We start from the raw sequence: 26,708 nt of genomic DNA, 5'->3' as shown, positions 1-26,708 counted from the left end.
TCATTCTTTTCAGATCCGATCCATCTAATAATGGGATGATCCGGCTCTGATTTTTTTAATGTATTTGAGTGATCAAAGTCTCAAATGTTCCTTTACAGCTCCGGTGAAGGAAGAAAAAGTCCTGATGTGAGCCTTCTGTTTTCCTCATGTATCTCCCCTCTTTGTTGTATGATGTTGGTGAGGCACGGTGAATTGATGTCCATTACTCATCAGTGGGTTGTCCAGATGATTATGATGAATTAGAAATTGTGTGGATAGGCATATAGTCTCAAGTTCGATTCCTCATCTGTGTATTTGCGATTTGAGTATAGAAATCTCTTCCTAGACTCAAATGTCTAAATATTTAAGTATACACTTAACTTCTTAACCATACAAATTATTAAATATATTATATTTCTATGTACACAAAATATCAAGCATCAATCAATTTTAAGTGTACAAACACTCAAATATATAACAACTGTGTTAGTATTTAGTAATAACAATTACCAACATAATTGATAACCCTTAGTTTTATCTTATAATTACAACAGTTTTTTGTTGAACCAATAACTAAAATATTTTTTCTTTTTGAAGAACTTATAATTACAACATAATCCTCATAAACTATAACATATTAAACAGATTGTAGATCATGCTCAGTAGGAGGTATTGAGTATGAGTGTATGATTGTTTAAGTATTTTTCTTTTAAACCTAAAAATTATTTGGGACCCAGGAAAGCCCCTAGAATTTTATTAAATAAGAGAAACAAAAGGGACATAACCCGCCTTACTTTGAAACTCACAAAACCCAAAACAAAAACCTCAAAAAAAAAATAAAAATATTACATCCTAAAGATTGGTAATCCTGCTTTATCCTCACCAATGATGTAACTAGTATTAGTTGGAAGAGAATTATTACCGTGAAAAATTGAACTTATAGTAGATTTACATACAAAGTTAGCTATTTAATCCACTGTGCGATTCATTTTTTTTGAAATGAAAAAGAGATATGAATTCTCAAGAAATCACAAAGTTTGATTACTTCTTGAACACGATACTAACAGAATAACAGCTCTACATGTATATGATTTTGAGGGATAAATCTCACAATCAGGAAGAAGTCAGAATTAATATAAAAATCGGAGAGGCCCAAATACTTTTTAAGCCTCTTGGCTATTTCCTTTTCCTCCCCTTTCTATAATGTAGCAATTCTGGTTCTAGCCAATTTCTTATTCGCCTTTCTATTCTAGATTCCTTTGAAACCAGTCCTAAAACCGTCCGTCTCATTTAACCCAAAAGTACTAGTTGTTAGAAGTTAGAACCATCCCATTTTAATAACGAGATGGGCCGAATCTGAGTTTTAGCGGGTCGGTTCTCAGATGGTTCTCGATTCCGGACCCAAATTGAGACCGTTGATCATAAGTCATGGGAAGCACATAACTACTCATTTTTAATCCAAAATTCCCATAAGTGGCTTCATAAACCATTTCTCGCTTCCACCGAAGGGACGAAAGAACCAGAAGCTTTGTTTCTCACTCTCAACTATCCATGGCGGCTAGAAGTGCTCTATTGAAGTACCTGAGAGTGAATGTTCAGGCTCGAAATGCAACTCCGTTCAATTTCTCAGTCAATAATATCCTTCGTCGTAACTTCTCTGAGGAGGTTAGAGGCTCTTTCCTCAACAAATCGGAGGTCGCTGATCGTGTTATCAGTGTGGTAAAGAACTTTCAGAAGGTCGATCCTTCGAAGGTAAGCTATTCCTTTTTTTTTGAGAGGAATTTAATGGTATTTAATGTTTCTTGTTTCGTTTCATCAAATCTGGTTCAGTTTCTTATGTTTGGAGACGATAAATTAGGGTTTTAGGTCCTGATCGAGTAAAATCTCCAGTTTTCTGTTTTAATTTTAAGGAAGTGGAAATGAAACACATGAACGGAAATACTTGAGTGATTAAAATCAAGATTTAAGAGTGAAAGTTTAAACATTTAGGCAATTCTGATCTCAGCTGAAAATGTATCATCGCGTTCTTTCAGCCTTCGTCTTAATTTTTCTTCGATGAGTGTCAGTTCATCTCTGTCGGGAGTTCGGACTCATTTGCTTCCCGGAATGCCAATTGGCGATTTAAATTTATGCAGGTTTTTTTTTTTCATTGTCGAGTTGCTTTCGTAAATTATGTCTCAGGTTCTCATAGGGTTGGTCTCCATGATAAGTTTATGTCGGGTTTGCTTTCCAATTGCTAGAAAATTAGCCAAACGAGCCACTTGTAAGTTCTTATTGTAGTAATTTTTTTATCATGTTCTTGTGTGTCTTTGATAAGTTCTTACTGTAGTAAATGTTCTCTTCCTTCTTCCTTTATGCATATTCAATGTGTTGCATATAGGGTTTGAAGTTTGCACCATGAAGAAGTTGTAGATGTTATATCAGACATCTCCATTAGGCTGCTTTCTTGTCATTGAGCCAAGGTGATATACTTGAAAAAGAGTGTTTTGATTTTATTGCCCTGGGACCAAGGAGCACATCTAGAGTTGATCTCTTCTCTCTATAGATTGATTTCTGGGGGAATGTTCCATATCATACTGTTATGGTCATTCTATTTTACTGCATTTATTTTTGCAAAAGTTTCCATGTGGCCCTTAAGGGAAAAATCTCTTAATGGGTAAACCCATTTTGCCATGTAGAAGAGTGATTGGCTAATCTGACAATTGAATGCCTAGAGAATGGTCTGAAAAGGCCATGTGTCAAATTTTAGTCTCCAAATTCAACCGTTTGCCCTCACATCTAGTGCCATTCCTTCACGTATGTGTCCATGCACCCTCACTGTATTCTTCTGCATGCCCTTGGTAGTCCCAGAGTTTCCATTCTTTGTTTTGCCACTAGGAAAACTTGGATTGGCATAACACTTGACTTGTGAGCAGTGAACCTTGGTGTCTACCTGTCTACAAAATTTTTTGACCTATCTAACCTGCCATGGGGCAAGCCTTTTCGCTTGTTAAGTAAATTTTTTCCTTAATTTCCTTGTAGGAAAACCATGTTATATATTTTCTTTTATGGTTGCTTACAACATTTTCACCCCTTCCTTTAACCCCCCTTCCCCATGGACCACCCAACCCCAATTGAAGGCAGGAATCGATCCCAAGATCCAGTCCTTTTACTGCATATATTGGTAGACGGAAGAAAATACCTTATGCTTCATGATGCTTAAAGGATAAAAAAAGTTGCACTAGGAAAAATAAAGTGTTAAGTATACTGTAGATTAGCTGGTTAATAGTTATACAGGACAATTGTAAGACTGACTATGATGTATGGCACGGAATGCTGGACACTCAAGAAGCGTAATATATATAAGTTGGGTGTGGCAAAGATGAGGATGCTAAGATGGATGTACGGCAAAACTCTGAGAGATAGAGTGAGGAATGACTGGCTAAGAACTGACTTGGGAGTTGCCTTGATTCAGGATAAGCTCAGAGAATGTCGATTAAGATGGTTTGGACATGTCCAAAAGAGGCCTTTGGATGCTCCAATACGGAGGAGTGATCAAATCCAAATGGATGGAGCTAAAAAAGGCTCGGGGCAGGCTGAAAATGAACATTGATGAGTTGGAAAGGAGAGATGTGCAAAAGCCTCCTGTATATGGTATGTTTGGTCATTTATGTGTATAGTGGAATAACATAGATCAAGGATTGTGATATCCAATTACTGGAATCAATTAATATTTTGAAGGTTTGGTGCCCAAGTATTTATGTATGGAAAATACCAGAATTTGGAGTTTGTGCTGTGCTTAGGGTAGGGTCTGTTGACTTGTCTGGTTTGGCACTGGTCTGTTGAGCTGATTATTGTTGGCTAGAACTCAGAAGGCAAAAATCTTTCATACGAATAATTTGTTTGAGCTTTGGCATAAGAGAATCATTCTCGATTGGATTACTGAAATCTCCCTAAACCATTCTGATTTGTAAATGGATTGGGCTGGGGTTGGGAAGTAAGCTGGATACATAGTGGTCATCTGTTCACAAAGTGCGTTTCATTGAAAATCTTACTGACCTTCATAGGTGAGATTTGGATTTAATTAAATTGGATGAGAACAGGTTTGGTGGTTAGTTCTTGCTGCCTTAATGGTCAACCCTGGATGATTTTACCAGTTTCCACCTCTGCCTTAAGAATTTTCTTGTCCATAATTTTATATTTCCCTCATCATTTTCTCTATGATAATGGGAGTATAGAATCCACTTGACAAAATAAGTTCAACTCGAGTCAAGTAATTGGCTAAACAAATTGCCATTAGACTCTGTTTAAGTTAACACTTTATTAACTCTGAAGCACTAATGCCCTGTCAACTCTGGGGTACCTCTGGTACTGTCCTCTGACCACCTTCAAATTACAATATATGATTCCTAACATATGCATTTGTTGGTCTTCGTTATGCATGTTGGGAATCTTGGGGCTATCATAATTGAGCTATCCTTATTTCTTTGCCTGTTGGTGCAACTTTAAGTCCACTCGAATGTAGATATTTCTAATCTTATCCTTCCCATTCTTACCATGCTTCCATCTGCATGCTCCCTTCAACTATATGCGTGTTTGTATGCTGTACGGCTTGAAGCACCACTATACAGCATTGCCGCTCGGCTGGTCCCTTATCTGTCATAAAATTTAGTCTTCTGTTTTTATATGACCTGTGGACTATGAAATTCTCTACTTCATCCACCCCACTACATTTATGCGAGCAAAATCTTCCTTGATTCTCTATAACCAAATAGTCAAGTTCTGGTTCTTACCATGCTTCCATCTGCATGCTTCCTTCAACTATATGCGTGTTTGTATCCTGTACAGCATGTAGCACCACTATACTGCATTGCCGCTCGGCTGGTCCCTTATCTGTCATAAAATTTATTCTTCTGTTTTTATATGACCTGTTGACCATGAAATTCTCTACTTCATCCACCCCACTACATTTATGTGAGCAACATCTTGTACTTGCCCTTCATTTCAATTCCTATTTTTGCCAATATTGACTCATTCCATCCTGCTCTAACTTGGCTTATCTTGAAACCTTTTGGTTATAAAGCATTAATTCTGCCTTGGCATTCAGCCCTTCTCTGGTCTCATGGGGAGAACTAGAACTTGACTATTTGGTTCTGGAGGGCTGCGGTGGATAATAATTGATCTTTATTCTTTGGTTACATGTTTATTGCATGATTTTACCCCATATATATGTGTGTGTGTGTGTGTGTGTGTGTGTGTGTGTGTGTGTATTTATTTATTTTAGGACCTGTCTGAAGCCTTAGGGCTATTCTATGTTTTTTTGTAGTATTGTTATTTGTTGCTATTTGTAATCTCAAGTCATTTGCATAAATTCATCATAGGTATCCAAGGAATCATTTTAATTACTGATTAATGGAGAAGTTTCCAAAAACTGATGAGATTATTCAATTTTCTGGGAATTCTACTACATACAAATTGCTTTCAAGTGTTAACTGACTAAACCCACATCCTTTGCTGTCAGATTTTACTGATACTCTATTTGATCTGTTTTTAATTTTGGCTTGGAAGCCATACATATGATAGGACATTGACGTTATTGCAGGAAACCTCAGCTTGAAAAGATATATATTTTTTTAATTTAATTTAATTTATTTATTTTTTCACTTTGGCTATATCTTTGGAAAATCTTATACCTCATATGTTTGTATTACCTGGTATAATTAAGGATATTCTCCTTGTTCAAGCTTTTACAATGACATAGCTAATGTGAAAAGCATGGCCATCAAGCAGTGGAAACATTATAAGGTTTGATGTGTTTATTTGAGATGAATTTGTAGTGGTCCACTGTTATTGGCTTGAATAATTCAGATTAGTATCATTTTAATGGCCAAAAGCTGCAACAGTGAACAGGGAAAAAGATTTCTTTAATCTAGGTGTTAGGTCCTCTGTTGCCATTTGCAAGTTGACCATCTCAGTGGCACTCCTGTGGTTTCTAGAGAATTGAGTCTGTGTTGTGAGAAATATCTTCATGAGTGCCATGGTCTTTCTGGGACGATGTTTAGAACGCGATCTGGGAAACAAATTTGTGTTGTGCTATTCTGTATTTGGTTAGATTTATGTACTAATGCTTTTTTTGGTATCTCATTTTCTTGTAGGTTACACCAAATGCCCATTTTCAAAATGATCTTGGTCTTGATAGTTTGGACACTGTAGAGATTGTTATGGCTTTTGAAGAAGAGTTCGGGTTTGAGATCCCCGATAACGAAGCAGACAAGATCAACTCCATTGACCTTGCTGTTGACTTCATTGCTTCACACCCCCAAGCAAAGTAGAACCAAGGAAACTTTATTTGTTCTTTGTTCCATGCCTTTTCTTTAAACCCTAGTTAGCTTTACCCCTTGGAATGATGCCCCTACCCAAGAAATTTGAATTTTGATAAATTGTTTGTTCCTTCAGATGCTCCTTACTTTCCATCTTTGGAGATCTTGTTGAATAAGAACGGATTTTAAAATTTGTCGTGACAAGATTATATTCGAGCAAGAGAAATTGTTGTACTTCTGCCCTTGATGTTGGTTGCAGACTTGCTGGCAATGTCCTTAACATTGGTTTGAAGCTACTGATGGATTGTGTCATTTTGTTGTTCCGGATAACCAGTTTGATTTTGATATTTGTTCAGGGTGTTATAGGTAGAAATCAGAACCGAAACGATTATTAAAGGGTGGTTGTTGATGCAATTAAAGGAGTATTAAAAACTCTGTAGCTGCCATTCATTTTCTGGCTAACTGCCATTAAAAGATCTGAATGCATGAGTTTCCAATCTAAGATGATACATGGATGCCACTGTTTTTAATATACTACTTCGATTGCATAGACATCAAACCCTTAAATATTGCCACTCTAGCTCCATTGGATGCTTAAGTTAGGCTGTAAGTTTATGTTTCAATTTTTGAAGAACACTTCAATAGATAGCAGACATGATTAAGCTGTTAAGATCTTCATCAAGACAACTAGAAGAAGAGTACATAACTTGGAAGTAGTTAGAAAGAAAAAGCTATATCAAGTTTCATTTATGGTAAATTTGGGTTCTCAATTCACATTTGATGGATTCCCTGTCTTTTTGGGTAAATAGCTATTTCCCAACAAGAAGGAAGAACAGTGACAACTGACAACCACGGGAGCATGCAGTTTCCTATTGCATGAGCTATTTAATCAAGAGATCTCTCTTACTAGGTTTGTGCAGTTTAAGTGGTAGTCCATTTCTAATGAAGAACGGCTTCCTCAGAAGAAAAAGGCAGGTCTAAAGTCTGAACAATCCATTTTATTTAACGTCAAGGCTACTTTGTTCATAGGCGATCTAGTTGGTGCTTAGTCTGTCGACTCTATCTCAACAAAGGAAGAACCGTTTGTCAGTGACGGAATGAAACTCGTGTGAATTGTACGTGGATTGGGGTTATCACACTGAAAAGGTGATAGAAGGCACCTCCAGTGCTCTGATTTTCACACAAACTACCATTTATATTTCGAAGTGCATCTTTTTTCGTATATTAGACGGGCACTCAGTTCTCCAATTAATCAAAATCAAATTGAAAGGAGATTTTGTGTACTTTAGTTTATGACTCTTATGGCCCGGGTTAATATTAAAATGTAGTGTCGAAAGATAAAAGGAAAGGGGCAAAAAGAAAAGAATCTTGCCAATTTGATGTAGGCAATATAATAGGGCGAGATAACCCTATTGGTTTGGTATAAGAAACACCAGACCAGAGGGCTAATGGGAGAATTCATAGGAGTATATTCAGCGTATGTTAAGGAGGGGGCAACCTGGTCCTTTTGCACCTTCACAGAATGGGCGTTTTTGCAACAGATTGACAAGACTTTCTTTTTTCCTTTAATTAAAAGAAAAGAAAAAAAAAAAAAAAACAAAATCTAATAAGAATGGTCAACTTCATCATTTTTATTGGCTTATTTGTTCAAAAAAATGTCAAATTTATAACGATGATTAAGTCACCATACTTTCCTTGGAGAAAGATTTACTCCATGTCCATTAAGTTGTTGATCTTGACTTAACATCAATTATTTCGACCGAAGAAAAAAAAAAAAAAAAAAAAGGGTTTAAGGGGCTAATGACCGATATGAACGAAGTTAGAGAACTAAGTGCAAACAAAATGATTGAAATTTCATTGAAATAATACTTTTTTTTTTAAAACCGAAATGAGCTAAATTTCAGCAAGACAGTGCTGATCTGGGTTTCGTCTCCTACTTCATTTCGAACATCTCAAAATTAAAAAAATCAAATTTTTTTTTGAACCATGGTATCCACTCCACTGGAATATAGAAGTGGGCAATTGACAATGCTACATTTGGCAGAAGAAAAAGAAACAGGAACTTAGAACTCATCTCCGAAAGAAGATTGGTAGTAGATCAAGCAGTTTAGATAATGCCAATACTGTTGATTTCCATACCATAAGAATACAGTTGCATATTCAAAAAGAAAGCAAGGCATGACAGTTAAAGCAAATATCAATATGAATTTTATTGGATTTTTATTTTTTCCAAAGATGTCACCAAGTTTAACTTGTAATAAGAAAGGATCAATTTTGGGAAAAAGAACAAAGTCAGTGATTTACCACATTGGAAGATAATACCATGATGAGGTCTCCTGTGAATTACTTTTACAATAACCTACTCTTGCAAGAAGAGAGCAATGAAAACTAATTTGACATATGAAGCTCCAAATCTCAGACCATTGAAATTCATTTTCCTTTGTCAAAAGCTGCAATGTTTTGGGGTTCACATTCAGGACTAAAAAGGCGAACCAGTAAAGCAGTGGTTGAGCTCACAGATACAGCTCCACAAGCAGCCCACCTGAGACTCCTCGGAACCGTTATCCTTGGACCTGTAATAAATATACAAACAAGAATAAGCTAACAACAATGCTAAAAATTGGGTCGATGGGGTGTGTGTGTGTGCGTGTTACCAGAGATGAGATACATCTTCATTCTTTGTCTTCTTATTTATTTCTTTATGGCCTAACATATTCAAATAAGAAAACCATTTTTTTTTGGGTAGAACAAACAAGAAAAGCTTAAAGAATGAACAAAAGGATAATGAAGAACAGAACCATGAAATAAATATGATTGGAGTTCTTCTACCTGAGCAAGTATAGCACATAAAAATCACATTGATTAAAGCAAAAGCTATCAAAAATAACAATAATAACAGAGGTGCAAGTCTACTTACCATAATGCAATCGACAAAGAACCCAAAAAGCCAGCCCTCCACCTACAGAGAAAACTCCCGCTGTGTGCCTCATTAATCTTGAACATGGCTTTGCATCTGACCTCATCAGGTCCCCATCAGAAAGCCCAAAAAAACGCCTCAATGCCATCTTTTTCTGCTTAATGTTAATCTATCTACTACAAGGATTTTCACTCTCTAACTCAGCATGCTTTGTCTTTCCAAGTCTGCCAGAAAGCTGTAACAAGAAAGCAGAAAATCGAGGCCTCATTTTGGAGAAATTTCCAACTATTTGCTTTTGTGGTTTCTATTGAAAAATAGACATGTAGTCAAGACTGCCCAATTGGGCATAGAAAGACTTATTTTGCAATCACAGTAAATCTTAAAAAAGCAACACACACATTAATACATTATTAGCACTCACATTATCGATTATTTGATTGTTATCGAAAACAATCTCTATTCAAGCCCCCACTCAATCAAAATCTTCCTCACAGCCTCACCAATATTTACACCCGATTAAGAACGTGTCAAGACAGTAAAAATTATTATTATTAATATTTTTTTTTGGTGTAAAACCCACGATTTATCAATGTATTGGGTTGTGAGTGTCATATAACCATCATTACAGATGAAAGTCCATAAATCAGTGGTCATTGGCACCCTCCCAATCCCATTGCCTTTTAATAGCATTCTTTTCCTTCTTAAATACTTTTTGAATATCATTCAAACGAGTGTTTCTGCTGATGGAGGTGTAATCAGGATATGCATACAACATCAACCTTTTAAAATCTTTATACTCCAAAAATCCTAAAGGGAGTTCATTCCTTAATGTAGAACTAGGATTGGCAAGGCCAACCTAATCCCAAACTGCAGGATACTTATCAAAGAACGCCCAAAATCATGGCACCAAAGTGGATCAAACAGATATCAAACAAGGGCAGATCTCAATGAGCACAAGAAATCAGAGTATCGATTTCAATATTTAGGGAAATCAGAGTTCTTCACCAAAGCCTACTTTTGTGAAGAATCTGCATCATTCCTAACCACTACTGTCAAAACCATCTCACGCCCAACAACGGGGTCAATCTTTAAATCCCTCAAAGTCACCTTCATACTAGATGGTTACTTAAACATTTGGGTTGTCCTTATTCTCATGCTTAGGACACCTATTTTTATGCTTTACTGAAGTTGGAGGTCCAATTTTTGGCGGGTTAGCCATGAATACACTCCCATATTTAATGCATTCAGCCTAAACTTTCCATCTGGATTTTTTCTTTTGGATCCACTGGTTTGAACTATGTACTTGTCCAACATGCTACTGACTTCAACTTCACCCTTTTATTAGGAGGGGAAATAGCATTACCATCACCCACTAAGGTTACCTCTACGGCAATAGAAGGCTGAGAGATACGGTACTGAAGTACCAATAGAAGGTCGTGGTACCGAAACTGAAGTAACAACCAACAACATTGGACTTACTCATTTCAATTGGATTCTGGTTCATTTTTCGAATGTAACAGAGACTATGATATTTAAAACATCAACAAATACAAAAATATAAAACATTAAACATATGAAAACAAGCCCAAAATTGTTTAAATCGTAACAACAGGCTCGCTTAAGTACCACGCTTCACAACCGAGTAGGAATGGAAACCAAACCAAACAGATTCGTTTGAGTACCACGTTTCAGAACTGAGTCGGTCCTCATTCGATTTTGGTTCACATTAATAATCCCTTGAGCTGAAACAAATATCTAGAACCAAAACTGGTTGACACTCCTAATTCAAGCTACTAATCTATATAGGTTTAATCCTAAATTACTAAACAATAAAACAATCCATTCAACAAGATGGGCAATCAAATTAGGACCAAAGCCAAAGGGGCAAATTAACTGTCATTGCTAAATTAACTGCATCAAATCTACCCAGGAGAAACTAATGGAAACCAAAAGGCCAGGGGAGCATAAAAGAAATCCATCACTATTGTTAAGTAAATTAACTAACTAGACTTTTGAATCCATATATCAAGAACAAAAACAAGCACCTGATCAACACCCGATCCGCAAAGTAGCTCAAACCAAAAGATCCCAAGCCTTTGCAACTCAAATCAGTATTCAATTATCTCTGAAAGAAAGAAATCCTTTAGGCACTTAAACCGAGGTTGCCCTGCAAGCAATAGGTTTTAAACATTAGGCAGTCCATAAAGCAAAAGACTCTCTGTCTCTCTCAACATATTGAAAACTGGAGATAGATATGTTTTTGGTGAAAAAGATTGGAGAAGCAGACAAATTTAAATGAAACCAAGGAAACTTGTAATGTCAAGCAATCAAGGCCATAAATTGAAAGCAGAAAAAAAACCCAAAACCCTTGTTAGCCTAGGGTTTTCAGAAACACGAACCTAAAGAGGCTAAGGTAGGCGGAGAATGATCTATACCCAGAAAGGTAAACCCAAAACCTAGGCTAAGAAGGGAAGAAACAGATCTACCAAAAACTCTAAACTAAGAAAGGAGAGATACATCTGCGACTGCGAGCAGTGGCTGATGGTAGATCGTGGACCGCAGAGAAGAGGGCGGCAAACCAGTTAGTCTCTTCTCCCTCTTGTCTAGGAAGGTAATAGTTTGGTCCAACCGGATTATCAAGATTCGATTTGTTTTAATAGGTTTTAGCCGGTTTAACAGTACAAAATCGAACTGAAACAATCAAATTTTCCCAAAATGAGGAAGAAGAAAAGTCCTCTCTATGGAACTCTACCCTTATGGAATCATTAACATATATCTTTTTTTTTGATAAAAACAAATCCTTAATTATTGAAAAGAAGATTTACAGAACAGGGTCTAGTTGCTGAAGAAAAGTCAGAAAATTAGAGGGAAGAGATAAAGGAAGGGGCAGTGAGGTCCCAACCAACAAAACACCGATTATTACAACTAAAGTTCGCAAGAGCATCAACGACAAAATTTCCTTCCCAATAAACATGGTGGAAAGAGATCATATTTAATATGAGATGATATGAGAAATGCGCCAAGGAGGATCATTTAAGACTCCTTTGAGAAGATTGATGACCATAAGGTTGTCACTTTCCATGATAACATTCCGATATCCCCTTTCAGCTGCAATAGATAATACTTGATGAATAGCCGATGCTTCAACAACGTAGGCATATGTGAAACCCACAAATTCAGCAAAAGCCGATATAAATTGACCGAGCTCATCTCTGAAGACTTCACCAATGCCTGCAGGGTCGGGAGAACCCAAGCAAGAGCCATCAACATTTATCTTAATAAAATTTGGTGGAGGAGGTGACCAAGAAATAAATAAGGTGTGATTCCTCAGATTGGGCTGTTGATCTTCAAGGAAGTATTCAGCAGCAAATTTAGAGCTTGTGGTGGCAGTATGTTGAGCACTATGAAGTTCCCCTCTGAATAAAGCATCATTTAATATGATCCAAATGTTCCAAAAAATCCCAGCCAAAAGGGCAAAATTCCATCTCTTGATATGAGGAGCGTGTTGAAGAGAAAGATTAGAGGCTATCCATGTTTGAATGGAAGCGGAATCAGAGAGATTCCTAAAGGCAACAGTATTCCAAACTGCCTTAGCATAGGTGCAATGGAAAAATATATGTTCTGAGTCTAAAGAATGAAGAACGCATAGGACATATAGAAGGAAGATTGAAGCCCCACGAATTAAGAAGGCCAGCATGGGGAACTCGATCAAGGAGGAGCTTCCATAGAAATTTTTTTGCTTTGGGAGTAGTTTTGATATGCCACACCTGCCGCCAAATGGGATTAGAAGATGAGTCTGATCCATTTAATGATAGCCGATAAGCAGATGAAACAGAAAATTTTCCATTAGATGTCAGACTCCAAATAATTGAATCCTCTCTTTGTGAGAAAGAAAGGGGAATAGAAAGGATTGAATTCACCATATTTGCTGGCCACCAGACTCTAAGAAGATCAGCAAATATGGTGAATGAAATCAGCAACCATCAATGAGGCATTCAATGGAAGAGGGTATGGGGCTTCAGTTGGAGGAAATCCTAGAATCCATGGATCAGTCCATGGATTAACAATACGACCATGGCCAATACGTATGAATAAACCTTTGCAAAGTAGGCTTCTGGTTCGAAAGATTGATTTGAATCCCCAAGAAGCATTTGAAGGGCAAGAGGCATGAAGAAAGGATGAATGAGGAAAATACTTTGCTTTCATGAGACGACCCAGAGACTGTTATTTGGTGAAAGTAATTCCCAGGCTTTTTTTGCTAGAAGAGCTGAATTCATATGAGAGGATAATTTAAGATTTAGGCCACCAGATTTCTTTGATTTGCAAATAGTTTACCAGTTCACTGTAGGTACGAGACTTCTCGCTGCATGACCAAAAGAAAATGTTATCCAATTCCAGATGACAAGATAGAAGCTCCGCACACAACACAAATAAATAAGAGGAAAGTGGATCACCTTGACGTAAACCCCTAGAAGGAGAGAAATAAGAAAGGGGGGATCCATTGAGCAGAATAGACAGTTCAGAGGTTTCAACACAAAACATGACACGCTGAATCCAGTCACTGTGAAAACCATATGCAGTCAAAGCTTTACGTAGAAAACTCCATTCAAGGCAATCATATGCCTTACTCATATCAAGTTTGACTGCCATAAACCCAAATTTTCCTTTTCTCTTTTTAAGAATGGTAGACAAAATTTCATGACTGATGAGAACATTGTCCTAAATATGACGGCCTTTGATGAAGCCGTTTTGACTGAACACAATCAGCTTGTGGAGAATAGGGCGAAGCCTATTAACCAAAATTTTTGTAATGATTTTATAAATAAAATTACACAAGCTGATTGGTCTGAATTCTCCCACAGAAGATGGGGATTGAACTTTGGGAATCAAGGTGATAAAAGTTCTATTCAAGCTTCGTGAAGAACGCCCATGAGTGAAGACAGAGGTCATAGTATTAACAATATCATGAGATATGAGATCCCATACCTTATGAAAGAAGTGACCAGAAAATCCATCCGGTCCAGGGGATTTAGAGGCTTTCAAAGAAAAGACTGTCTTTTGAATTTCTGCTGCAGTTACTGAAGCCATAAGAAATTGATTATCCTCTACAGAAACTCTTCCAACAACAGGAGTGAAGTATGCATCACTAAGAATTGGGTTGGAAGTAACAGTACAAAATCGAACATTGTGGGATCTCACACACAAAGTGCTTTTTATAAAGCAACTTTCAGCAATAACAGAAGCCAAAACCTTATGGAAAGAACATGATTCTATTCGGTGTCTACTGTTCATTTTTTCCTTAAAAAAAAAAAAAAAAAAAAAAAAAAAAAAAAGAAAAAAAAGAAGAAGAAGAGAAATGTTGGAACATGGTAACTATTTTCTAACATTTGAGTTTCGTTTCAAAATAGAACTTTTACACAAAAACGAAAAATTCTGGTTTTAACATGAATCATTTTTGAAAGAGAATGACTGCCAAACATTGCCTAAGTATTGGTATTGGATCTGTATTGACTTGGCAAGTCTTTGATCTTGATACCTGGTCGATATCACATCAGTTGTACGACATAGACTAGGGGTAAACAAGTCAAAATTCATTTTTTTTTAGAGAAACCAAGGGTAATCTGTCTGATATGGGTGATCCAATACTGTTCCATTTTGATACCATATTGGTTTTAGGGATAGCTAATACCCGTTCTGATATACCGTGCACTACAACTATGGGAGAGAAACACTAAAATCAAATTTAAAAAAAGCTAAAGGTATTTTGAAACTTCAATTTAAAATACATTTTACAAAAAAATCATTTAATTGAAAGCCAATTTTTCATTGAGAAATCATAAGAATTATAATATTTGACTATACATGTTATAACAGTCATTACACGTTATTCTGCCAAAAAAAAAAAAAAAAAAAAAGCTCCTTATGATCAGTAACTATCATCAATGGCTTCCCCGTGATGATAAAATATATAGTTTGTGAATGATCAGCGCAAGTGAGAGTTGGCAGAAGATTTGATCTCCATTTCCACTGAAAGCTTTCCACTAAGACCCATAATTGCTTCTAACGTTCAAAAGCAAATTACGGAGAACAGTTGAAACTCTACTCTAAGAAGGGTGGGAGAAAGAAAGAAAGGTTATAAAGTAATTGAGAATTGAGATGCATTATTTGATTAGGATTTTATTATATAGGGAAAAAAGGCTGGAGCTGGACACGCTGCTTTGTGGCACTCTTGTGACTCTTATACAAGATAGTTGAGTCATCCACAGTCGATGTGAGATTATCTCAGTACTCCACCTTACATGTAGGTCTCTTATAGCTCTATCTTCGTATGTCGAGCAAGGAGCCCATCATCGATGGAGGCCCAATGTTCCCGCTCTGGATACCATGTTAAAGCTTCCATCTCAAAACCAATTGGCTTGAAGTGGGACTGCCTCTTGTGGCTCTTATACAAGATAGTTGAGTCACCTATAGTCGATGTGAGACTATCTCAATATTTGAGACGCTAACTTCAAGAAAACTAGTGGTGTGCCCAAACCCCTTCCATATATAATACAAAACAAAGTTTTCTAGGTGGCACACAGGGGCTACACCCAAACGGAGGTGTGTGAAATGATCCTTGATTTGCCTCTCTTGGGTATGCCCCTGTGTCTATGCCTAGCCCTTATGTCCCACCCACAAAACACTTGCCAATATAATATAATAGATCAAACTTTTTTCCTTTTATGCTAAATCTTTATGAGTTGACAATATAATTTAGTATCAATAACTGAAAATTTTGCTTGATCATAGAAATATTATAGAACGCTTGATCTTCTCCCTTTTTCTATAAATTAGTATCAATGATGGAAATTTTTCCTGATCATTAAGAAATCTTACCAAAAGACTTGGCAGTTTATGCCAAAAGTCTTCCTTTCTTGACAAATCCATAATGGCAGTTGCAATTGTATTATCCAAGAGATGCCCTAATTCTTATTTCTTCTTGCATTTGAGTGAAATTTCTACATTTTTTATAAAACATATAATATTTGGTGTAGCATGGTAATGGCAATCAGCCAAGTAATTATTGTCATAATCACTTTATGCATGCATACTATAACAGACATTATCATGAAAAAAAAAAAAAATTAAATGGAAGTATGCTGGGAGCAGCTCTTAGAAGCAAATATACTTAAAGGCTTTTTTCATGATGATAATATAAATTAAGTGGAATTATGATGGGAGCATCTCTTAGAATCAAATATAATCATAGCGCCCTTTATTGATGATGATCAATATTCTGTGTAATATTGTTAGCCATTTTAGAGACTGACAGTGGTCTCCATCAATTGATAAGTATGTTGAATCAAAACTTTATATGAAACAAGATATGAAAAAATGGAAATTCTTATTGTAACAAAGTTGTGAAAATAATAATAATAATTGTTTTTCACATTTGGTATTACATACTTCTTGTTAATAAGGGTAAAATCTTATTATTTCAAATATATATTTGAAAAACGAGCAAGACAGCGATATCTCTTGAAAATGATATAATAGTAAGTCACAAGGTTTGAGAACTCGGTATTAGGAATGAGATCAGACAAGATTGATATCGTCCAAAGAGGCCTTGATCAGATAAAAATACCCCTGATTTTAATTTTAAAACCACTTTTATTTTATATTTTATATTTTATTTTTTAATTTTTCTCAATTTAGCCCTACGCTGTACTGATCGACCAATATGTTATCGGTCAAGGTGATACTGATCTGATCCGATTTGTCAAACTATGGTAAGTCACACTTTTGTTTTACAAAAAATAAAATGTCATTTTCAAATTATTTTTAAAATCCTTTTTTCACCCTAATGTAAAGAATTTTCGGAAATAAGCTAAGAGGCAATAAAAAAAGACTCCAACTTATCAATTCACCAATTTGGTTACGCATGAAGTACCCAACAAGATAACAGTTAAACTCCCTCCATACGCTATAAGCGTCAACTTGGGGTTGGTTAAGTTATATAGGTAACAACCTCTTGAGTCATATGTGTGCTAGTACTGTTATGTCACCTAGATACTAGAATTTCTCATCCCATGGGGGAAAAAACATGGCCCAGTTGAGTTTGGTTGCAAGGGAAGTTAAAACAAATGAAAGCGAAAATTTTTCCAGAAAAAGAAAATTTTGGTAGAATTTTTAGTTCAATAAAAATGATAAGAGTATAACTGATTCAATAATTATTTCCACGCCTGTAGGTCCCTTATACGGTCTTGTTAAGTGGGAGGACTAAATCATTAAAAAACTATTATTATGGGGACTTAAAATGTTATATTTTCTTAATACCATCCATGCATGTCATTATTTCTATTTAGGAGCTATACAGATATTGATTTCTAAGTAAGATCATCCAATAGGATCCCTCTGCTTGGAAAGTTGAGTGCATGGTTTCTATAAATTTAAGTCTATAAATAAAACAATGGGAAAAAGGATATTACTTGGTTGTGTGGATCTTGTGCCCAAACATTGGAGCATGTGAAATTGCCGCCCTGCCCCATTGAAAAATAAAAAAATAAAAAAAATCCATATTGATGCTCTGTGTACACTCTCATTGAACCCCACGATGATGCAGAGGCCACACGACGAGGGAGCATTCTCTTACCCTAAAACAATAAGGAGAGAAAGGAGCTTCCTGTGAAATTAACTGTCTTTCTCTCTCTCTCTTGAGTTAGGGTTTGACCCTATTAAGTGTCAAACATATTATTTCGTTGTGTATCTTGTACAAGTGTTGTTGGAGGAATTACTGATCAAATGATGCTCACTAGCTTGATTTAGAATTGATTTCTTTAGGAGGTTCTGTGCGTGTAAGACAATAGGTAACCCTAAGTCTCTCCTTTTTACAACAAAACAAAAAAGGCAGGCTAACAAGATCATTAGTTACAAATTTTTTTATTATACAAGTCTATGGTAAAATACATGCAGAGGCTCCATATTATTTATTATAATACTAAGATCATTATAAAACCCATACATGTATACATGTAGAGGTAACAAACAAACACCACCATGATACAAACTTCAAAAACAGGTTCTAATAAACAAGAAAAGGCACCCAATATGCCAACCATTTGGTTTTTATTTGCAATCATAAGCAAAAAACACTGACCAATAAACCAAGCATTAAGGGTTTAAGTCCCATAAGTACCACTAATGCTTGCTTCTATTTAGCTTGAACAAGGTGTGCATCCATCCCCTTATTGAACTTGGCTGCAAGTTCCATATAATTGATCGGTTCAGGGATCTCCTCATTTAGTTTTTCATATTCCAAGGTGAATTTCACAAAGTTCTTGCCATCTTTTGCAAAGATTTGCACATAAGCCTTGAACTTGCTATAAATCTCCCCAATATGTCCATCGAATACTTCAAATTTGAGTGACTTGTTTTCTTCATCTATGTCTTCCACCCTAGCTTTCGTGGTCAATGCTGCATCCCCTTCTGTGTTTGTCAAAAGGCCACAAAACCAAAGTTTAGATGGTTAAGATCCAGAAATAAAATGCTAATTTGATGATCATTGTGAAGGGAGTCGTCTCAAATTAAGATCAATTACTTAGAGTTTTCGGTATACTGTCAGTTTTTGTTAAGCTAACGGCATACACTAATCATAGGACTGGATATAAGAGGGCAAGAGGTCTTTTTCAAAAGGAGAGGAAAGAAGATGACACATGTTGGACACCCCGATGGCATGCCCGGCCTTCTCCTTAAGTATCTCTCTCTCTCTCTCTCTCACTAAAAAAAAAAAAAAAATGAAAAACGAAATGAAAATCTTACTCAAGACATAGCTGTAGGAATTGATGGAGCCAGGACTTTTTCCATCTCCTTCATGTACTTCAGATTTATGGAGACCATCAGGGAGGGCCTTAGAGAAGAGGGTTGCATGGTCTATCCAACCATGAAAGAACTCTTCAACAGGGGATTTGATCTCCATTTCCATCATCAAGTTTCCAACAAGACCCATTGCTTTCCAACATTCAAAGGCAAATATGAAAAACAGATAAGGCTCAAAGAAGAAGAAAACCTAATGTGTTTATATAAATAGGAGAGGGTTCTCTCTCTCTCTCTCTCTCTATATATATATATATAAATATTTTTGTCAGTGGCAATGGATGAGTAATGAAATAATACAATGTCGACGACATATTTTATATCATGTTGTTTCATAGATTATGGATGTTGATAGAGTTCTTTTCCCTGTTTCATGCTTTTTTTTGTTAACTCTTTTTTATATTACACCTTTTATAAAGATGTCCCCTTCACTTCCCCCCCCCCTCAATAATTTAGTATCATTAGGATTGAAAGAGCCAATTTTTTTTTTATTGAGAAATCACACCAAAAGATATGGTAATAATGCCAAACCCATCCTTTGGTATTATTATTTCATAGGTGCAAGCATTCTTTGATTCATTCAACTTAATCTATTTCTACAGGGGTGATTGCATTATTCTATATCCCCTGATGCTTTTCTTTCATTTGTTTGGACATGTTATGCTTTTTGTGGATCACAGTGATATTTCTCATATTTCTATAGAACAAATATAATATTTGACTATACATGTTATAATGGTCATTATAACATTATTCTGAAATCAAATAGAAAAAAAAGAAAGGATTCGAATTCGAGCCCCCTCCTATTATTTACTTCCCCTTCTTATTTATTAAAAAAAAAAAAAAAAGACTTGAGTTTCCCTATACCGATGGTGAACAAGAATTTGTTCACTTTGGGGAATCCAAGTGACTCAAGGGGAAGGGGAAGGCGGAGGGAGGCGGGAGGCGCGTGGTAAACCTCACTACATAGTGTTCAAACAGAAAAATTAATGGCTCAATTGCAGTAGTGACTTTAGTTCAAGGAAAGTTTGATCCTTGGTACACATTGCAAGACTGGCTTGCTCTTCAACCTTTCTTTAATGCAATAACATGGAAAATAATACATTGCTTTGTTGGTGTATGATGTCTTGTATTCCGTCACAGTTTAATCCAGGGAGTACTGGTGCAGCACCTAGACAGGTAGGACGGCGGTCCTGCTAGCCGGTTAGCGGGCCGTGGGGGTTGCAAGGGGGGCAGGAGGCCCCCCTGCATAGCAGGGGGTGTAGGGGGGTGCAGCCCCCCGCTCGAATTTTTTATTTGAGGGCAATTGTGTACTTTCCGGATTAGGGTTTTTACGCTATATATTTGTAGCGAGAGTTTCTTTCTCTGTAATGCAAGCAATACTGAGAGGTGTGAGGACGAGCGCTGTAACCGTATTCTCCATTGATAGTGAAGCAGGATCTCATCTCACCGGGGACGTAGGCAACCTTGCCGAACCTCGTAAAATTCGTGTGCATTGTTTGTTTTGTTTTTCCATTATCTTCTGCATCGTTTTAGGGTTGTGTTTCTACAAATTGGTATCAGAGCTCTAGGTTTCCGTTTCCTAGGGTTTACTATCACGATGGTAGGGAAGGGATCGAATGTCAAGTATGATATCGAGAAGTTTAATGGGAAGAACAATTTCACCCTCTGGCGTCAAAGGATGAAGGATCTTCTGATACAGCAGGGTATGGCGAAAACGTTGTTGGGAAAGTCGAAGAAACCTACAAAAATTACTGACGAAGATTGGGAATAGATGGAGAAAAAGGCTGTAAGTGCTATTCGATTAAATCTTTCTGATGATGCCCTACAATATGTTGTGGGTATCGAATCTGCACCACAGTTATGGGCGAAACTTGAAAGCATCTATATGACGAAGTCCTTAACGAACAAGTTGTTCGTGAAGAAACAATTGTATTCTCTACAGATGGAGGAAGGTATGGATCTATTAGAGCATCTTAACATGTTCAATCATATCGTAAGTAAACTTGCAAACCTGTAGGTTAAGATCGAGGATGAAGACAAGGCGTTACTATTGCTGTCGTCGCTCCCAGAATCATATGATCACCTAGTAACGACTCTCTTGTACGGGAAGGATACCCTTGAGATGGATGAAGTCACAGCTGCCCTCATGTCCAATGAAACAAGGAAGAAGGCCAGTAGTACGAAATCTCAAGGAGAGGGTTTTTTCAGAGGTGACAAGGAGCAGGAAAGAGGGAGATCAAATCATAAGGGATCTGGGAAGAGTCGATCGAAATCAAAAGGGGCAAAGAAAAATGTTTCTTGTTACTGTTGCAAGAAGGAAGGTCATCTGAAGAGAGAGTGCTTGAAGAGGAAGGCGAACTTAAAGAAGAAAGGCGCAGATAAGGCATCTGAGGAAGCTAGCGTGGCTGATAATTCAGATGGAGATGATGGAGATGTACTCTCTATATCATCAGGTAAGAATCAACCTTCTGATTCTTGGATTTTAGATTCTGGATGTTCATATCACATGTGTCCACATAAGGATTGGTTTGATACATATCAACCATCTAATGGTGGGTCTGTCCTAATGGGGAATGATGCCGTATGCAAGACCATTGGGATAGGCACTATCAAAATCAAGATGTTTAATGGGATAGTAAGAACCTTAGCAGATGTGAGACATGTACCAGAATTAAGGAAAAACTTAATATCTTTGGGGGCACTTGACTCAAATGGCTACAAGTACATAGCAGAAAGTGGAGTTCTCAAAGTTATTAAGGGTGTAATGGTTGTCATGAAGGGATAGCTATCAGAAACCTATACAGACTCATAGGGAGCACAGTTATAGGTGGAGCATCTGTGACTACAGATGTAGTATTTGATACAGATGATACCTATCTGTGGCATATGCGGTTAGGGCATATGGGAGAAAGAGGATTGATGGAGCTTCATAAAAGGAAAATGTCGAAGGGAGTAAAAACTTGTAAACTAAACTTCTGCAAGTATTGTGTGTTCGGAAAACAGTACAAGGTTAGTTTCAAAACTGCAAAACATAAGAGTAAAGGGGTGCTTGATTATGTACATAGCGATGTATGGGGTCCTTCAACAACAAAATCTAAAGGTGGGGCATAATACTTCGTGACCTTTGTTGATGATTACTCAAGGAAAGTCTGGATCTACTTCATGAAGCATAAAAGTGAGGTGTTCACTAAATTTAAGGAATGGAAGGCTGAGGTAGAAAGGAAGACAGGAAAGAAAATTAAATACTTGAGAACAGATAATGGAGGAGAGTACACATACAAGCCATTTCTAAAATTGCGCAAAGTTGAAGGGATTACACATCACTTCACGGTTCCAAAAATATCACAGCAAAATGGTGTAGCTGAAAGGATGAACAGAACACTTCTAGAAAGAGCTCGGAGTATGAGGCTGAATGCAGGGTTGAGCAAGAGATTTTGGACAGAAGCAGTGAACATGACATGTTTCCTCATCAATAGGTCTCCATCAAAGGCGATTGATTGTAAAATTCCTGAAGAGGTATGGACAGGAAAACCAGTAAATTATTCTATACTAAAAATATTTGGTTGTTCGGCCTATACGCTGACAGTGAGCAGCGTTCCAAGTTAGACTCAAAGTCTAAGCAATGCATCTTTCTTGGTTTTAAGAAATGTGTAAAGGGATTCAAGTTGTGGGATCCAAGTTCACAGAAAGTTGTGGTTAGTAGAGACGTTGTGTTTGATGAGTCTCATATAGTGAAGTCAAATTACAATTCACAAGCAGTTGATGAAAATAAAGAAGGTTCTACTGTGCAGGTGGAGTTAGGTGAGTTAGAAACAACAAGAGAGAATGAGTCATCAAATGACTTACCAGGACAACAGGAAGCAATAGAAGTTCCCTATACTGTGGAAAAGGGTAAAGGGAAGCGTACTCATAAAGCACCTATAAGATACGGGTTTGAGGACATGGTTACCTATGCCCTCACTGTAGGTACAGGTGATCCATCTTCCTACCATGATGCTTTGAGTGATGCAGAGCATGATAAATGGATGACAGCTATGATGGAGGAAATGGAATCTCTACAGAAGAACAAGACTTGGGAGATTGTGGAAAAACCCAAGGGAAGAAAAATTATTGGGTGTAAATGGGTCTTTCGTAATAAATAGGCAGCATCTGAGAAGAAGCGTGAAAGGTATAAGGCCAGACTTGTAGCCAAGGGCTATGCACAGAAGGAGGAGATAGACTACAATGAAATATTCTCTCCGGTGGTGAAACACACTTCGATTAGGGTATTACTTGCTTTGGTGGCCATGTATGATTTGGAGCTTGAACAACTTGATGTGAAAACTGCATTTCTTCATGGTGACTTGGAAGAACAGATTTACATGGAGCAGCCTGAAGGTTTCAAGGTGCAGGGAAAGGAAGACCATGTTTGTCTGCTTAAAAGGTCGCTTTATAACCTTAAGCAATCTCCTAGGCAGTGGTACAAGCGCTTTGATTCCCACATGATGAAGATTGGCTACACAAGAAGTGAGTATGATAGTTGTGTTTATTATAAAGTATCAAGTGATAATTCCATTATTTTGTTGATGCTTTATGTTGATGACATGTTCATTGCTACAAAGAACAAACATGATATAGTCTCTTTGAAGTCTTTGTTGACTGTTGAATTTGAGATGAAGGATCTTGATGCTGCCAAGAAGATCTTTGGCATGGAAATCCTTAGAGATAGAAATACAGGTAAACTTTGTGTAACTCAGAAGAGGTTTATTGAAAAGGTGCTAGAGCGTTTCAATATGGAAAGGCTAATCCGGTTAGCACTCCGTTAGCTGGCCACTTCAAGTTATCTGAAAGGGAATGCCCTACAACACATGAGGAGGTGGAGCAGATGTCTCAAGTCCCTTATGCTAGCGCAGTCAGGAGTCTCATGTATGCTATGGTTTGTAGCAGGCCGGATTTGTCTCATGCAGTTAGTGTTGTTAGCAGATACATGAGTAATCCAAGGAAGGAGCATTGGAATGCAATTAAGTGGATCTTCAGGTATTTGAGCAAGACTAAAGATATAAGTGTTATGTTCAGTGGCAAGGGAAGTTCTACAGAATTGGCAGGTTATGTTGATCTGACTATACTGGTGATTTAGACAAGAGGAGGTCTACTACAGGATATGTGTTTACATTGGCTGGTGGACTATATCATGGAGGGATGCTTAGTCTACAATTGCATGTCCACTACAGAGGAGAGTAATGGCAGCAGTTGAGGCTCCAAGGAAGGAGTCTGGTTGGCTGGACTGTTCGTGAGTTGGGGTTGGAGCAAAGAGGTACAGTGTTACATTGTGACAGTCAGAGTGCCATACATCTTGCAAAGAATCAGGTGTTTCATGCAAGGACAAAGCATATTGATGTGAGATTTCACAAGATCAAGGAGCTTGTGTCAGAAGGCAGTATTCACTTGAGAAAAATTCATACAGATCTCAATCCTGCAGATATGTTTACAAAGCCAGTTACTACAGAGAAATTCGAGTCCTGTTTGGACTTGATTAATATTACTCATTGTTGAAGATGAGGGACGCACCAAAAAGGTGCGGGTTTGTACATCTAATGAGGTACAATGACGAAGACGTCTACAAGTTATCTTTACAGGAGGCTCGACAGAATTCAAACCAAGGTGGACATTGTTGGTGTATGATGTCTTGTATTCCGTCGCAGTCTAATCTAGGGAGTACTAGTGCAGCACCTAGACAGGCCGGATGGCGGTCCCGCTAGCTGGTTAGCGGGCCGTGGGGGTTGCAAGGGGGCAGGGGGTGTAGGGGGCGCAGCCCCCCGCTCGAATTTTTTATTGAGGGCAGTTGTAGTTTAATCCGGATTAGGGTTTTTCTTTTCGCTATATATTTGTAGCAAATGTTTCTTTCTCTGTAATGCAAGCAATACTGAGAGGTGTGAGGACGAGCGTTGTAACCCTATTCTCCATTGATAGTGAAGTAGGATCTCATCTCACCAGGGACGTAGGCAACCTTGCCGAACCTTGTCAAATCCGTGTGCATTGTTTGTTTTTGTTTTCCATTATCTTCTGCATCGTTTTAGGGTTGCGTTTCTACTCTCTCTCTCTCTCTCTCTCTCTCTCTCTCTCTCTCTCTCTCTCTCTCTCTCTCTCTCTCTCTCTCTCCTATGATCTGCTTTCTTCCCAGTGAGAATGAATCTCCAAACAAAGCCGAAGCCGTGTTCCCAAGTAAACAAACAGTTGAGGAGGTGTTAATGTGATAGAACTGCTGGATCTTACAATCTCTAACAAGGTATGGGTTCTTCTCATCATCCTTCCATTCTAGATAAACCGTCCAATGGAATCTGGAATCCGAATCATGTGGCAGCATTGGCCCTTAAGAAAATGATAATACACGACTTGAGGATCTCGAAGAAATCCGTGGAGAGGGTCGATCGATAATGGGATGGACCATTGTTTGCCGTGATGGCTGCATTTTTACTACCTGTGAACAAACCCAACTGGTCGAACAGCTGAGGGGGAGAGCTTGGTCCCGGAGAAGTTTGTAATTAGTTGATCGAATAAAGTCAGTTGGGCTGAAAAGGCCTTTCAAGGAATACATTAAACCCTTAGCTCTTACTGTTCCAAAACAAAGAAATAGATGATGCACGGAACCAATATCCCTGATGAGACGAACAAGCATAGAGCTCGAACGGTAGTCTTCCCGTCTATTGAGCTGAGTTGAGTCGAGTAGCAGAGGAAGACCAAAATGTGTGAGAGAAAAACCAGAGGGCTACTGGTTCTGGATCTCACATGTGATTCAGAGGGTGCGCAAACACGAACATCATTAAAAGAATCAAAGGTAATAGATATGGGAAGCGATGGGCAAGTGTGAGGTTGGAAGTGGTAGCAGCGGGTGGGCTTACACTTTAAAAACTGGTGCGCAGAATGTCGAGTGCATCTCACCAGTTTGATAAAATTACTGAAAGAATTAGAGAAAAAAGCTAAAAAATGTATACTCTTATATACACTTACCAAACTTATTTTTTATTATTCAATCTATTATATAAATAATAAACAAATTCATAATTTATGGTAACAAATGATTTCTCAAAAATAACTTATAAATAAAAATATAAACTATACCAGAGAGAGCCTAAGACCCAAATAATAAAGCCAAAACCTGAAAATTTTCATTTTTTCAAGGGAGTAAATGGTTGAGGCAGATATGGGTGAATGTGCCCAAGTGTCCATGCCTATCACGTATCCCTACCTGGGGGTGTCAATCAGTCAGGATGGGTCGGTTTCAATCAGGCCTAATCAGGATTCCCTACTTTAGGCCCTTGCACCATGATTGGTCTATTTAAATGATCGGTCCTCATATGCTAGGTATGGTCCGATTTATAAATGGTTTGTCAAATATTGATCTTTCATCGAACTACCAACAATGGGGCTAAACAAGCCTTAGCCAAGCTTTAAATGGGCTAATTGATATATTTATTTCTAAACAAGCTAAAATTGGGCTCTAAGCAGGCTAGAATCAAGCTTTAAATGGTCTTTTAATGTGTCAGACTTAGTAAACAGTGCAATGAATGAGCTCTAAGTGGGCCTTAAACAAGTCAAGCCGTGTTGGACTATTAAATCGGTCGGTCACGACTCCCGATAGGGTAGCACACTTACATCGGGAACTACCTATTAACAAATAT

At 37.5% G+C, this 26,708-nt stretch overlaps 3 protein-coding genes across 4 annotated transcripts; 1 reads left to right on the top strand and 2 right to left on the bottom strand.

Moving 5' to 3' along the window:
• The first annotated feature begins 1,440 nt into the window (after positions 1 to 1,440).
• On the top strand, positions 1,441 to 6,590 carry LOC122086377 (acyl carrier protein 2, mitochondrial-like). Its single transcript, XM_042655153.1, has 2 exons — positions 1,441 to 1,731; positions 6,114 to 6,590. Exons 1-2 carry the CDS (start codon positions 1,531 to 1,533, stop codon positions 6,288 to 6,290), a joined length of 378 nt encoding a protein of 125 aa, XP_042511087.1. The 5' UTR covers positions 1,441 to 1,530; the 3' UTR covers positions 6,291 to 6,590.
• Positions 6,591 to 8,463: 1,873 nt separating this feature from the next.
• On the bottom strand, positions 8,464 to 11,825 carry LOC122074218. 2 transcript variants are annotated; one of them, XM_042639070.1, is made up of 4 exons: positions 11,595 to 11,825; positions 11,241 to 11,362; positions 9,196 to 9,430; positions 8,464 to 8,851 (listed from the first exon to the last, which is right to left on the bottom strand). In XM_042639070.1, exons 3-4 carry the CDS (start codon positions 9,341 to 9,343, stop codon positions 8,709 to 8,711), a joined length of 291 nt encoding a protein of 96 aa, XP_042495004.1. In that variant the 5' UTR covers positions 9,344 to 9,430; positions 11,241 to 11,362; positions 11,595 to 11,825; the 3' UTR covers positions 8,464 to 8,708. The 2 variants fall into 2 exon arrangements, with proteins under 2 accessions (XP_042495004.1, XP_042495010.1); XM_042639076.1 differs by lacking the exon at positions 11,595 to 11,825 and having other exon boundaries at positions 11,241 to 11,587.
• Positions 11,826 to 18,130: 6,305 nt separating this feature from the next.
• On the bottom strand, positions 18,131 to 19,182 carry LOC122082580 (MLP-like protein 423). The gene is made up of 2 exons (XM_042650276.1): positions 18,994 to 19,182; positions 18,131 to 18,660 (listed from the first exon to the last, which is right to left on the bottom strand). The coding sequence occupies exons 1-2, from the start codon at positions 19,178 to 19,180 to the stop codon at positions 18,386 to 18,388; spliced, it is 462 nt and encodes a 153-aa protein (XP_042506210.1). The 5' UTR covers positions 19,181 to 19,182; the 3' UTR covers positions 18,131 to 18,385.
• Between the last annotated feature and the right edge of the window lie 7,526 nt (positions 19,183 to 26,708).

The sequence above is a fragment of the Macadamia integrifolia genome, chromosome 1 (genome assembly GCF_013358625.1).
Source record: "Macadamia integrifolia cultivar HAES 741 chromosome 1, SCU_Mint_v3, whole genome shotgun sequence".
NCBI classification, from domain to species: Eukaryota; Viridiplantae; Streptophyta; class Magnoliopsida; order Proteales; family Proteaceae; genus Macadamia; species Macadamia integrifolia.
Note: the sequence above shows the minus strand (reverse complement) of the source record. Positions and strands in the feature narration are given on the sequence as shown.